The sequence below is a fragment of the Canis lupus genome, chromosome 32 (genome assembly GCF_048164855.1).
Source record: "Canis lupus baileyi chromosome 32, mCanLup2.hap1, whole genome shotgun sequence".
Classification (NCBI taxonomy): domain Eukaryota; kingdom Metazoa; phylum Chordata; class Mammalia; order Carnivora; family Canidae; genus Canis; species Canis lupus.
The window spans coordinates 27,516,371-27,531,725 of NC_132869.1; the positions used below are offsets into that span (position 1 = coordinate 27,516,371).

Sequence of the window (15,355 nt, forward strand, 5' to 3'; positions counted from 1 at the left end):
ATAACACTACATAGGAGCCATGGATTGGCTTACCCGTAAGCATTTCTTTTAAAGACCATGTGGTTGGGTGGCTTAGGTCATGGTCCTGGGGTCTGGGGATCGAGTCCCGCATTGGTTCCCCATGGGGAGCCTGCTTCTCCCTCCGCCTATGTCTCTGCCTCTTTCTGTGTCTCTCATGAATAAATAAATAAAATATTTTTTTTTTAAAAAAAGACCACACAGTCTACTACACATCTATACCACAAACATTGTAATAACGCAAGAGACTGACCTACGACGGATGGGAAGCACACTAAAGATGTCAAATACAGAAGGTCCCAAAGACTCAAGGTGGCAGGAAGGAGAGGGAGGGAGGAGAAATCAGAGAAGAGTGTAGAAGAGAAATTGGAGGGCAAAGCCTCTGCACAGGCACATCCAGAACACAGTCAATGAATGGGCTCCGGGCCTCTAGAGAAGCCAGGCCCTTTGTTCCCAGAAGCTACTATCAGGATTAGACTGACTTATGGTATCTAAGGAAGAAAAGAGAAGGGAATCTTGGTAAGAAAAGCGGCCATGTCTTCAGGATCCAGAGCTCACTGAGAGGACAGGAACAGGTTATTGCCCTTAGGGTTGGCTGTATGGGACTAAAGTGATTCTAGGGACTCTCTCTGTTCCTCCCAAATATCCACATCTTGCCTGATAATGTCTTTAAATGTCTTGAAGAAGCAAATCCTCCCATTCCTTAATTAGAGATAAAAAGTTTAAAAATGAAAATACCTAGGTGAAGCCACACATCCGCATGAATATATTTCATATGTGGTAAAATGAAGTCAAACAAATGAAGCCACATACCCATGACTGATAGCAGAGCCTTTCTAGATGCCACTCTGGAACCCAGTGAGCAAGCAGGAATGTACTGGGAATCTAAATGGATGAGGGAATGACCCAGCAATTACACTACAGGGTATTTACCCCAAAGACACAGATGTAGTGAAATGACGGGACACCTGCACCCCAACGTTATAGCAGTAATGTCCACAATAGCTAAACTGTGGCAGGAACTGAGATGTCCTTCTACAGATGAAAGGATAAGGAAGATGTAGTCCATTTATACACAATGGAATATTACTTAGCCATCAAAAAGGATGAATACCTACTGTTTACATCAATGTGGATGGAACCGGAGGGTATTACACTGAGTGAAATAAGTCAATCGGAGAAAGATAATCATCATATGGTTTCACTTGTATGTGGAATATAAGAAATAGTGAAAGGGACTGTAAGAGAAGAGGGGAAACTGAGTGGGAAGTGGGGAAATTAGAGAGGAAGACGAACCATGGGAGACTCCTAACTCTGGGAGGCAAAGGGTTGCAGAGGGGGTGGAAGGTGGGGGGATGGGGTGACTGGGTGATGGGCACTAAGGAGGGCACTTGATGGGATGAGCACTGGGTGTTATACTGTTATGTTTGCAAACTGAATTTAAATAAAATAAATACAAATAAAAATAAAATAAATGGATGAGGGAGAAAAATTCCTGCAGGCTATGGGAGAGAAAGAAAAACCCAGGCCCCCAAGGTGATAAGTCTCTAAGAGTCCAAAGCTGCCTGGCGCCATCTAATCAAAGTTCTAAAGGGAAGTATCCATATTGTGCAACCGCAAATGGGTAGCTCTTTGCAATTCACATGCTCCCACCCCTATTAAAATAATGCTGCCTTTCTCATTTGATTTTTTTATAGTAAGGAAATTGTTTTGCAGAGACTTTCTCTCCCTTTTCCTGATAGGGCTTCTAACATGTCTGGGCAAGACATGGGGTTTGCATGGCATTTCCAGGGCCCTCTGACTGTGGACCATGGCAGTGGTCACCTAGCTTTCAAGAAGCCTGATGTGCCCTCCTCACTTCCTTTTGTATTTGTTGGAGAGACCAGGGCACAATTCTAGCATAAGGCTCTCCTACTAAGTAAGCATCCCCAGTTTACTCGTCCTTCTCTGGGATACGGGGCTGATAACAGGTGGCACGAGGCCATGGTATGCTGCCTAAGTGGTGCCTGCGATAATTTTGGAGAGCTGAGGATCAGAGCTTACATTCCTCTCATCAAGCATTTTCAGTTTAAGACCAAGCTATGCCAATATTTCATCTCAAGGCCTGTGCACTGGCTGCTCTCTTCGGCTCTGACTGCGGGCTGTTTGTTATCTCAGATGACCAATCAAAGTTTCCTCCTCAGAGGAAATGCCACCCAGACCCCAGTGACCTCTAGATGCTGGCACTGGAGTTGAGGATGTTTCCAACATCCAAGGACACCAAAGTCTTGGCAGCTAGTAGGACACCCTTGACACTCCACAGTTTCCTGAACCTTCTTTTCTTTCTTTTCCCTTGCCCAGGATATGGCTTGACTTTCCTCACAAATGTCCCTTTCCCCCTGCCCCTACCATTCTGAGAGGCTGAGTCAAGGTCAAAGGAAGGATGTTTGTGAGGAGTATAAATGGTGCCCTAAGATAAATTTCAGAAAGCTCTTATGTTCCTACCAGATTTTTTTTCTTAAGAATCAGGACCCACATTTGGGCTTATTTTTCCAGCCATGGTAAGGGGCACATGGTACTTAGCTCAAAAAGTTGTTTTCTAAGAATTAGCAGATATTCTCTCATTCCAAGACCCAAAGTGGCTGCCATTTCTAATAGCTTTTTAGCACTTTCTAAAGATAGGAAAGGAGTAGTGGGGGTGGTGAATAGGGTGTTCTTCTGAAGGTGGGGCAGGGTTTATATCAAGAGCACATGGCCCACCAGGAGGGATATTAAGGCATCTTTTGATTTTTAGTCTCCAATTCTTAGTCAAGAGGGATGGTTTTGATAAACATAAAGGATTTTTCACAGAGGAAATGAACACACACAAAGGCCCATTTCCCATTTGCTAGGCCTACCCTTTAAGCTCTAGGTTGTGTGTGAACCACCGCTGTTAGACCTGTGGGCTTCCCTCAAAGGGTGGGGTGTAGGAGGCATGCACACCAGTCATGGTGGGTATGAATACATCCTTTTCCTTCAGGGTAGGTACTTTCTTACTCTGCAGGCTTTGTACAGATATCTAGAAAGCAACTTTATAAACAAAGCCTTTTTTCTCAGCCATGAGGAATAGAGGTATGACATGGTTCAAGTACTCACAGAGGATTATGGGATAAGATCAGGGTCTCAGACTCACACATCTTGCAGAAAACAGCATTGTCTCTGGAGAAATATTCCTGGCCCATGGACATAGATGGCCTTCTAGCCATTTCTGAGTACTTTTTATTGAAAAATTTTCTTCCAAGCTTTATTTTTATTACTCTCCTAGCATTCTCAAACCAAAAGAGATATGACATCACAAGAGCCTGCTCTAAGACAGGACTGCCCATTTGTCTCTTCTGAAAGGAAAAGCACACACAGCAGGGGGGCTAGAGGGGAGACATCCAAGGATAGAATCACTTCAGTGAAAGCCCCTCAACATAAAAGGGCTAACCAACAGAGATTCACTACATGTTTCCTCTGTGTCAGGCACTGAAGAAAGTCCCGTGCGTGTGGTCAGGATGACCCTCAACAGAGGTCCAGATATTATAACCAACAAGGTCACTTCACAGCTCAACTACGGAGCTCCTGCAAACATGTAACACAACCTGCTCAGGGTGGCTCAGATGTTCCTGCCAGGGGAACCAGGATTGCCTGCTCTCCCCAGTGAGGAGGTTCTCAGCATTGCTTCTGGAAGTCAAGTTTGATGGCTAGTCTTTTTCAAACCCAGTGCAGGGTCTGAATTCATGACCCTGAGATCATGACCTGAGCTGAGATCAAGCAAGAGTCGGATGCTTAACTGACTGAGCCAACCGGTGGGGGGGGGGGGGGGGGGGTGCAATGGCTTGCCTGTTTGTAAATAATTTGGAAGGAAGGAGGTCTTTCAGAACTGGTTTCTCCAAAACCCAAACAACAAACAAAACACCCACAAAAAAAGCCGAGTTTAAATTTTAAAAAAATATCTGATCAGTTTTCAATTTTTTTTTTTTTTAGAGTTTTTATTTATTTATTCATGAGAGACACAGAAAGAGAGAGAGAGAGGCAGAGACACAGGCAGAGGGAGAAGCAGGCCCCACGCAGGGAGCCTGATGTGGGATTCGATCCTGGGTCTCCAGGATCACACCCTGGGCTGAAGGCGGCGCTAAACCACCCGGGCTGCCCTGATCAGTTCTCAATTGTAATGTCAACTGGAGAGGCTGTGCACTTTAAAGTTTTCAAATACAGGAAAAAATATTGAAGGAGGATAAAATTATGAATGCTTTGGAATTGTTGAGGGCAGGCCTTTCTGAATTAGGGAAAGACCGAGGGAACACCTTTCATTCACTGTTTTCTGAATTTAATTTTTTTCTCTTAATTAAAAAAGGGTATTTTTCAAACATGCAGTTTTACAAAAACATTAATGATTAAGCCGTAGTTCTCAACTGGCTTTGACTCCTCCCGCTCCCTCCTGGGCAGGGGACATTAAGCAAAGTCTGGATACACTTTTGGTTGTCATGACTCAGGAGGGATAGAGGCTTGTAGGTAGAGCCCAAGGAGACTGCTAAGCATCCCACCATGCACAAGATGGCCCCGCGACAAAGACTCATCCGGCCCCAAATGTCAATAGCTGAGGTTGAGAAGTCCCATTCTAGCTCGTGTTATCGATCTGTTTAAAGGAGAGTGAAGTCTTTCATAATTAACATCTCGGTTGTTCATCAGCAAATGTTTGCTGCTATAGTCATGCAAGAACTTGACAGATTTATTTTCTCAACTTCCTAACTACCTCTTTCGGTACAGTTCTGCTTCCACTATACACGGAGTGGCCCCTTTAATCAATTCAGAGAGCCATGAGAGTAGACTTTATACCTAATCTAGACTGTCTTCCAAATTATCAGGGATCTTGACTGTGTGGAGACAGAGTCCATGGGGCTTTATTGTATAGAATGATCCACTCATTTGTAAGCCTCTCTGGACCTTCCACATCAGTGACCTTCCACATATGACAACCCACACTGGTAACTGGTAGGCTGGCCATTCCAATCTCAGGACACAAGAAATAAGAACAGTCTTAAATGAAACACTAGCTCATTAGAATTACTGTATTTCAAAAACCATAATGAAGCTCTTCTTCAGCCTGCTACCTCTTTGTTATATGAAATTTGAATTAAAAAAAACTCTTACATCCTATTCCTATATCTATAGCAGAAAGACATAATTATTATCTGATTAATATGCTAAATATGTCTTCCTTCTCTCTTGATGGAAAGTAAATAGACATAGAAAATATAGTGGGACCCTATTAACTTAGAATTGTTAAAAGAAGTGAAAACTGTACTATTTGAAGGATTAAATTTTATCCTTTTCAAAAAGACAAAATAAGAGAAATTTAAGTACAGGTCTTGCCAAATATACTTTAATGGAAATGTGAAAATCAGTTTAAGTTTATACATGGGCTATACAAAAATTTTGAGGTAAAATATTTTAAGCTTATTTTCTTAAGTAGGCTAAATATTTTCCTTAAATCATCTTCATACTATTAATTTGGTCAGTTAAACCTTCCTGTGTCACAATTACCATGATTTCCTGAACTTATGTGTTATACTAAGCAGACCAAATACTGTGGCTACTGACTTATTCTACAATAAACAAGGGTAAAAAGAATTCTGTTACAACTTAATAAAAAAGGAAAAATAGCTCGATTTAAAAATGGGGAAAGGAGCTGAACAGACATTTCTCTAATGGTCAATAAGCTCATGAAATATGCTTAACATCATTTCCCATTAGAGAAATGAAATCAAAACCACAAAATACCACTTCACTCCCACTAGGATGGGTGTAATCAAAGTCAGATACTAGCAAGTGTTGGCAAGGACACAGATATACTGGAACCTTCAAATGCTGCTGGTAGGGGCATAAAATGGTAGAGTCACTCTGGAAACCAATCTTGCAATTCATCAAAAAGGCTAAACAGTAACCATCAGACCCAGTAATTCTATTTTTAGGTAAGCACCCAAGAGAAATAAAAACTATGCCTATACAAAAATGTGTATGTGAATGTTGACAGCAGCATTCTTTGTTATTCAAAATAGCCAAAAAGTGGAAACAACTGATGCCTATCAGCCAGCTGATGGACGAACAAGTAAAATGTAATACATTGCAGTATCAGTGCAAATACGTAGTACCAGGAAGGATTAGGAATGAAGTGCGGATACACACACTACAGCCTGGATGACCCATAAAAACATTATGCTAACTGAAAGAAACCAGACACAAAGGACACATATCATGTGATTCTATTTCTACGCAATGCCCAGAATAAGGCAATATTTTGAAATTCTTTCTATAGAAACAGAAAGAAGTGTCCTAGGGAGGAAGGCGGGGGAAGAATTGGGGTTTGGTGACTAGGGAGGTGGGGTTTCCTTTCGGCGTGATGAAAATGTTCTCAAACTAGCTGTGGTGATGGATGCACAACTCTATGAATATATGAAAAGCCGATGAATTGTATACTTGAAAGGAATGAATGCTACGGTAAGTGAGGTATATGTCAATAAACCCTTTTAAAGCCAAAAAAGAGTCCAGAGTCACCAGTTTCTTACCTCTGCAGGAATTTTTGGAAAATGCGCCGATAAGCGTAACCAGCTCTTCTCACTCGGATGTTTTCTTTCAGACCCAGGTACTCTACTTGATGCTTCACCCTATAAATGAGAAAATAGAGCCAGGATATTATTGGATACTTCCTGTGCCTTGTTCTCTTAGCCACTATCTCCTCAAACCCCCGGTTGTAAGCAGTAGGACACATTAAGAAGACTATATTTTAGGAGTGTCATCTTATGCAAATAGACTAGGTGGGATGCTGCCCAATTCATGAATCACTGAATAAAGCCAATCCAATCTTTAAATGTACTCAGTTGAATTTACACACACACACACACACACATTTATAAAGACTATAGGGGCGCCTGGGTGCCTCAGTCTTGGTTAAGCATCTGGCTCTTGATTTTGGCTTGGGTCATGATCTCAGGGTTGTGAGATTAAGCCCTGTATGGGGCTCCTTGCTGGGTGTGGAGCCTGGCACTTGATATTCTCTCCCTCTCCCTCTGCCCTTCCCTCCTCCCTGTCTAAAGAACAAATAAACTATAGAGTGTTCAGAGTCTGAGCTGACCCTCAGGTTATATAATATTAATTAAAAAAATATTTTGTTGTGGAATCCAGCAATTACAGAAGACTTTATATATCTATCTAAAAAAATAGTAAAACCAACAAACAAAAACAAAACAAAAACAAACAAAAAAAATAGTAAAACAGAAAGCCATAGGCCCATCATTGAGATTATGAACAAAAGTATCAGTTTTTTAAAAGACTAAAGGAAAGAACTTTTATTTTTTTTTTTAATTTTTATTTATTTATGATAGTCACAGAGAGAGAGAGAGAGAGGCAGAGACACAGGCAGAAGCAGGCTCCATGCAGGGAGCCCGACGTGGGATTCGATCCCGGGTCTCCAGGATCGCGCCCTGGGCCAAAGGCAGGCGCCAAACCGCTGCGCCAACCAGGGATCCCGGAAAGAACTTTTTTTTTTTTTTTTTTTTCGGAAAGAACTTTTAACCTTGGAATTACACTATAGCTATTTTTGTACTCAACCTTAATTTAATAGCGACTCTAGACCTAAGGAGATTACACAACTAAGCTTTTCAAATACAGCATAAAAAAGGGCATATAAAATGATTAATTTCAATACCTAAATTTAAAATGTTCTAATAGGAGCACCCGGGTTGCTCAGTGGTTGAGTGTCAGCCTGTGGCTCAGGGCATGATCCCGGGGTCCTGGGATCGAGTCCCACATCGGGCTCCCCACGGGGAGCCTGCTTCTCCCTCTGCCTGTGTCTCTGCCTCTTTGTCTTTCTCAGGAATAAATAGTAAAGTCTTAAAAAAAGTGAAATGCCTTAATAGCATACCTAAATTATAGTTTTGGTTTTATTATTATTTTTTAAGATTTTACTTATTTGAGAAAGAGACCGAGACAACAACAGAGATAGTGAGAAGGAGCAGAGCTGGGGATGTGAGGAAGAAGCAGGGTTCCTGCTGAGTAGGGAGCCATCCCAGGGGCTTGAGGATGGGATGCTGGGGTCATGACCTGAGCCAAAGGCAGATGCTTAGCTGACTCAGCCACCCAGGTGCCCCAGTTTGGGTTGGTTTTTATGACGGTAAACAACTGTCAGTAGGTTTTGGAAAATGGATGCTGGTCCTACTAGCTTGTGTTCTCACATAGGATTTTATTAACAGAGAAAATGCCTCTGGCTCCTGCCCCTTGGGGAGTCTAGTTTAGGAGGCCTGGTAGGTCTGGGGTGGCACAGACACGTGAACTGCGAAAATGCCTCAGCCCTTCCTGAGAAGCAAAGTGTTGGGAAAGCCGAGAGGCAGATCCTGGGCACTGGCCTCCGACTGTCCCCTGGGGAGGTCAGTGGGGTCTTTGCTTACATTATGCAGGATGGTTGAATACGGACGCTTGGAAACACAGTATTTGAGGGAAATGAGAAATAAAAAGTACACTTCTTCTCTCTTGTGATGACATGATGTCAGAACTGTGCTGTGGCAGGGAGGCAGCTGGCCTTCTCCCCACGGGGTACACTGTGGGTCCACTGCACTGGGGGCTCCCCTCGTGACCTGCTGCCCAGGAGAGCTAACTAGCAGCCTCCTTCCAACGTCATTTAGTTGCCTGACGCCTGTCTCTCCAGCCAGGCTCTTGGAAAGCCACACTTCCAACACCACACTGCACGCGCTGACACCTGCTACGGGCCATTGCACACCGCGCTGCGCAAGGTGCTTGGGCAGCAGGAAAGGACGGTATGGCTCCCGCCGAAGACCTTGCAGGTCTAGTGGTTCACAGCCAGGATCTGGGGTTGGGTTTCTGGTATGGGCCTGGCTCTGCCACTTTCCAGAAGTGGAAAGGGAGGGCAATGACGTTAGTTCTTTCTTCCTAGCTGGGTACATTGCACGTAAAGCACTGAGCGGGCTCCTGGCATGCATGACATAAAGCTGCCGTTAGTGGTACTATATTCACAGGCACAGTAAGTAAACCAGGACAGGAAACTAGAGAAAGAAATGGATTTTTCACAGTGAGGGGAATTTCAGATGGTGACACATGCCTGGGCCTGGAAGGAGTTGAATTTGCCAGGTACAGGGGAGGGACGGGCAGGGGCGCAGTGGCAGCGGAAGGCACAAAGGTGGGAAAAGCTGTGGCTCCGGGGCAGTGGGAGAGAAGCAGGTGGAACACTGAGCTGGAAGAAGGGGTGAGGCACTGCAGGTGGAGAGGGCTTTGGAGGACCCATCAGACTGGGAAGGACTGGTGGACTGCCCTGGGAAGGATGACGTTACACAGGGAGGGGCGTACAAGAAAAGTCTCAAGTCAGATGGTCTTAACTTGAACCAGTATCCAGAAATGTCAACTCCTTGGAGATAATAACTTTAAAAAAAAAACCTTTATAGAAAGTAATCCTCGGAGCGCTTGGATGGCATGCATCGGGAGTTTTGGCCGCGCTCCTGATTCTGCACCTCTGCAAGAGGCCACAGCCAGACCCAAGCCGGAACCATGTTTTGCAACCACTATGACAATGATGTCACTGTTTGGAGCCCTCAGGGCAGGATTCATCAAACTGAATATGCAATGGAAGCTGTCAAACAAGGTTCAGCCACAGTTGGTCTGAAATCAAAAATCCATGCAGTGCTGGTTGCATTGAAGAGAGCAGTCAGAGCTTCAGCTCATCGGAAGAAAATTCTCCATGTTGATAACCATATTGGTATCTCAATTGCGGGACGTACTGCTGATGCTAGACTGTTATGTAATTTTATGCGCCAGGAGTGTTTGGATTCCAGATTTGTATTTGACAGACCTCTTCCTGTGTCTCGTCTTGTATCTCTAATTGGAAGCAAGACTCAGATACCAAAACAACGATATGGCCGGAGACCATATGGTGTTGGACTGTGTACTGCTGGCCACGATGACATGGGCCCTCACATTTTCCAAACCTGTCCATCTGCCAACTATTTTGACTGTAGAACCATGTCCATTGGAGCACGTTCTCAATCAGCTCGTACTTATTTGGAGAGACAGATGTCTGGGTTTATGGAGTGCAATTTGAATGAACTGGTTAAATATGGTCTGTGTGCCTTACGAGAAACACTTCCTACAGAACAGGACCTAACTACAAAGAATGTTTCCATTGGAATTGTTGGTAAAGACTTGGAGTTTGCGATTTATGATGATGATGATATATCTCCATTCCTGGAAAGTCTTGAAGAAAGACCACAGAGAAAGGCACAGCCTGCTCAACCTGCTGATGAACCAGAAAAGGCTGATGACCCAATGGGGAGCATTAAGTCACAAACCAGTCTATATGTGTATTATCAAATGCAGGAACCCTTACTGATGACAATAATCTATACTTGGAACCAAAAGACGCAGTGTAGTCTTATGATATGTTTTAGGAATCAGTCCAGATGTGTTTTTCCCAAGTAACTTGCCTGAACCATATAATGGTGTGCATTTTTCTTTGAGAGGGTCTATATAATCATTTTCTAGACAGTAGAGTTATCTGTACTAATGTTTTTATATGAAGAACATAGTGTCTTTGTGGTTTTAAAGACAACTGAAATAAAACTGTTTCACCTGCTTGTGGAAAAAAAAAAAAAAGAAAATAATACTCAACATCCACACTTGATTCATGGCACATATCTGGTTAACTAAAGGAGTAGAAGTTGGGATTTAGGAAAATAATTTTCCTTTCTCCTATCCTCCAAATCCAAAACTTACCACTGGCCTTCTCTCTACTAAGGAAAATACACATGAGGGTGTCAAGTAGATGTTTTTGGTCATTTTTTAAAAAGATATTATTTATTTACTTGAGAGATAAGGAGAGAGACAGAGAGAGAGAAAAAGCACACGAGCAGCGGGAGGGGGGCAGAGGGAGACGGATAGAATCTTAAGCAGACTCCCTGCTGAGCACAGAGCCTGATGTGGGCTCCATCCCAGGCCCAGTGCTGAAACCAAGGGTTGGGAACTTAACCAATTGAGCCACCCATGCACCGCAGGTTGTTTGCTCATTTTAAGAATTTTTCATAAATACTGGTGTTATCCCCAGCTTTTGAGGCAGGGAATGCATCACCTACTGATTCAAGTAGAAACGCCGCTCCATTTCCATAAACCCCACAGGAAAGAACATCATCACGTTAAAACACTTTCATTCACTATTAACTTCCATAACCAGGAAATTTTCTTACAGAAATTTTCTTCTACAGGACGATTGGTTTAGCAAATTATGTGCTGTTTAGCATTTTATGTAATCAAAAGATCCAAGTTGATTTTTGCTTATCCTTGGAGTGGTGTCCCCTACTCAGTAAACATCAGCCCCACTAGTAATGCCCAGTGGGTCCCTCAGTTGTGCCCTTTCTTCCCTCGGGCCAAGTCTTCTTCAAGACTTTTCTGGGCCATTAGTGCAAGTAGGTCAAGGCCTGAGAACTCTGCTAGAGCAGCAATTCAGAACCCAGGGCAGGCAGCTTTGCCAAAGCCAAACAAAAACACATTTTCAACAGGAAAAGAAAAATAAACCACACCCCATAAACTTGTGGAATGAGTAACCCCGTCCACCGAGAACTTCAATTGACCGTGTAATCCCTGCCAATGAAGCACAGTGCCCTTTCACAGCCCCTAACTCTCCACACGCAGAAGAAGTGAAACCATCTGTTACACAATAAACCTGACCCAGGGTGGGGGGGAGGGGCGCATCCCAGGAAGCAATCCTCTGCGGACTATAAATCCACACTTGACCAACAAATACCTTAGACTTCTTAACACCTGTTTACACGAATGTCCAGTATGAAGTTCCTTACTGCAATTCAAATAAGTTAGTGTAATTTTTTTAAAAAAGGAAAACACCACTGGGGGGGGGGGGATTCTATGGGGATTTACTGAATAAATGTATCCCTGTCTTAATTTCTCCAGTTTTTGATATTTCAATGAATCAGCTTGGATTTTATGAGAAGGTAGCCTCAGGGCTGGGAAGTGTTTGACCAGTAGCTATTGACAAATTTCTGTCTTAGAGGGACTTTGAGCAGAGCAATCTATACAGGGTAAGGGAGAGAGTGCTGAGGAGGCATTGCATTTGTAGGGGGAGAGAGATGTTCTCATTTAAGAGGACGTTTATTGGAAAGGGCCGGGGAAGGGAAGCCCGATGGGATTGGAAGTAAGGGGAAGGGTGAGCTAAAGCCTTGTAGCACTACCTCTGCTTCCAAGATGCTGTAATCTGTTTCTGAGGTTGCCTATCTCACCACCCTTCCACCGTGTGTGTATATGAGCAGGAGATGTAATGTGGTGTGCATACCTGTGGACCTGTGGGTGTGGGAGTGACATGGAGACACGCATGGCAGGCTTACAGCTCACCCAGGTCTGGGAGAGACATTCTATCAGCCTGAAGGAGATCCCATTCTGAATTGAGCCTCTTAGTTTAATGAGGATGAAATTGAGGACGGAGGAGATGAAGTGTCTCACTCAAACCACTTACTGCCAGGCCGGCACCACAATACAGTTCTTCCAAGTCCCAGGCCAGCCCTTTGCTCTAGATCAGCTGTTCTCAAAGTATGAGGCCCAGACCATCAGCACTAGCATCGCCTAGGAGTTTCTTAAAAATGCACATTCCTAGCACACGTGGGTGGCTCAGTCAGCTAAGTGTCTGAGGCTTGGTTTCGGCTCAGGTCACAATCTCAGAGTCCTGCAATTGAGCCCTGCCTTGGGTTCCACACTCAGCGGGGAGTTTGCTTGTCCCTCTGCCCCTCGTCCCACTCACTCTCTCTCCAGTAAATAAATCTTTTAAAAATGCACATTCCTGGGCCCCACACAGACCCACTGAATCAGTTTTAACAAGCCCTCTAAGGGATACTCTAGTGCATCCACAAGCTTGAGAACTAGTGTAGGAAGGCAAAAAAATACATACATAAATAAATAGACATTTCTATCTTCAGGTGGAAAGAGGTGATAATGCTGGTATTCTCTCAGTCTCAAAGAAGAAATTCTGAGTGACCCATTTCAGAAAAGCAGAAGGTGGGAGCTCCTGGGTGGCTCAGTCAGTTAAGTGCTGAACTCTTGATTTCAGCTCAGGTCATGATCTCAGGATCCTGGGATCAAGCCCCACATCAGTCTTTGTGCTCAGCAGGGAATCTGCTTCTCTGCCTCTCCCTCTTCCTCTGCACCCCCTTTCTGCTTGTGCTCGCTCTCTCTCCAAAATAAGTAAACAATTCTTTATAAAAAAAAAGAAAGAAAGAAAAAGAAAAGCAGAAGGCAAATTAAGGACATCCAGGGGAATGATCAGATTCCACATCTAGTTCCTTCAGAGAACCTGCAGTGGGAGAAAAGATAGCAGGGAAACGTGATGACTGCCAGGAACTAACATAAGAGCTGTCAAACAGAAAAGTCCTGAGGAAAATTCTTAGGGCAAATTAGAGATGTTGGATTAGGGTCAAACCAATTAAGAGAAAGACTATAGAGCCTGCTAATAATACAAGAGACATCCCAAGCTGGACTGAACAGCTAGGGGGAGTGGGTCCCTCATTGGAGCCTTGGTATCATTACCTAAGAATGTTTAAGGGGAGTCACGGTCAACCATTGAACGGAAACGACGTTTGAGGAGCATGTATCTATGGATGAGATTACTCTGAATGTTGTAGACTGACAAAACGGAAAGGTGCTGCATCCCACAGCATCACCGGGTGAGAAACAGACTTAGGCTGCACATGACGTAGGAAAACACAAACAAGGACTGGCAGACAGTGAATGCTGGCACCTGGGCACTTTTCTCACCACTCATCTTTTACCTCTGGTAACCGATCAAGTCTCATCTGCCCACCATGGTTAGGAAGGATCTTGCTGGCAGGATGGAATGGACCTATACATGTCTCTTGGGTAGGGGCAGGGGGGTGACTGGCAGCCACGGCTTTCCCTTCTGGTCTGGCCATTATGGAGCTTAACCTTGGTAAGTTGCTTGATACCTACGTCTATCTTTAAAAAAAAAATTTATTTATTTGAGAGTTAGCGAGAGAAAGAGAGCACAAGCAGGGGGAGCAACAGGCAGAAGGAAAGGGAGAAGCAGACTCCCCACTGAGCATGGAGCCCAATGTAGGGCCCCATCCCAGAACCCTGAGATCATGACTTGAGCTGAAGGCATTTGTTTACTTAACCAACTGAGCCACCCAGGCGCCGTTACCTAAGTCTATCTACTTTTCTCCAAGAGAGAAAAGAAAAAAGATAGTAGTTTTATATGCTCCTGTCCAGGGATCCGACTGTCTGGTGGCAATGGTGGGCTCCTCCTTCTGGTCCAATCACCCTAACGCCTTGCCTCAGCCCTGTTTCCTGTGTGCCCATGGACGGTGGGGTCAGGCCTCTTAGGAATGTACATCTGGACCCCTAGTTAGATAAAATTATATTCTCTTGCCATCCTTAACATTTTCCTACTCAACACCCCATTCCATCCTGCAGAGGCCATGCCCCTAAATGCCAGTGTAGGAGGAATAGTGACACAGGATTTTTCTGGAGTCAGAAACAAGAGGGATTTGCTGAACCCCACATGCCACATGTCTCCCGGTGCCTTGTTCCCTCCCAAAGGAAGTCATCACTCTGCTCATAAACACAGCCCCCATGGGCACGTACTGAACCTAGAGCATGCCCCCAGTATCCCTAAGAGCCACCATAAAGGACAGATTGCTTTTTATCCAGCTCTTTAGACCTGCACTCTTAACCCCGAGCTGAGTATGCTACGCCACATCCTGTGGGTACCAATGAGGAGCTAAGTGTACTAAGAATGTCTACACAGGAGCTCAAACTAATTTTATTTTATTATTATTAGTATTAGTATTAGTATTGTTATATATCAAACTAATTTTATTTTATTTTATTTTATTTTTTAAAGACTATTTTTTTTTAAAGATTTTATTTATTCATTCATAGACACAGAGAGAGAGGCAGAGACACAGGCAGAGGGAGAAGCAGGCTCCATGCAGGGAGCCCGACGTGGGACTCGATCCGGGTCTCCAGGATCACACCCCAGGCTGCAGGCGGTGCCAAACCACTGCGCCACCGGGGCTGCCCCAAACTAATTTTAAAACCACCCTGATTCTGCAGTATTAAGGTTCCCCCCCAAATCTGTCCCTAGACTAGCCAAGATCAACATTATAAATTGCTAATTCTGAATTGAATGGAACTGCTAACATTTTAGGAAAAGACAAGGAGGGGAAAAAAAAAAAAGGCCTCATTCATCATGAAAAAGTTAAGACACAAGGATGTGAAACACATCTGAAAACAATTTCAACTGTCTGTCCTTGGC

General features: G+C 43.9%; 1 protein-coding gene and 1 pseudogene across 1 annotated transcript in view; one reads left to right on the top strand and one right to left on the bottom strand.

Annotated features, from left to right (window-relative positions):
* MYO1E (myosin IE) overlaps positions 1-15,355 on the bottom strand; it is a 199,422-nt gene that overhangs the window by 38,697 nt on the left and 145,370 nt on the right. Inside the window, exon 18 of the mRNA XM_072808823.1 lies at positions 6,588-6,686. Coding sequence (XP_072664924.1) covers positions 6,588-6,686 — 99 coding nt within the window. The remainder of the gene's footprint in view (positions 1-6,587; positions 6,687-15,355) is intronic.
* Positions 6,929-15,271, top strand: LOC140622989 (proteasome subunit alpha type-1 pseudogene; annotated as a pseudogene).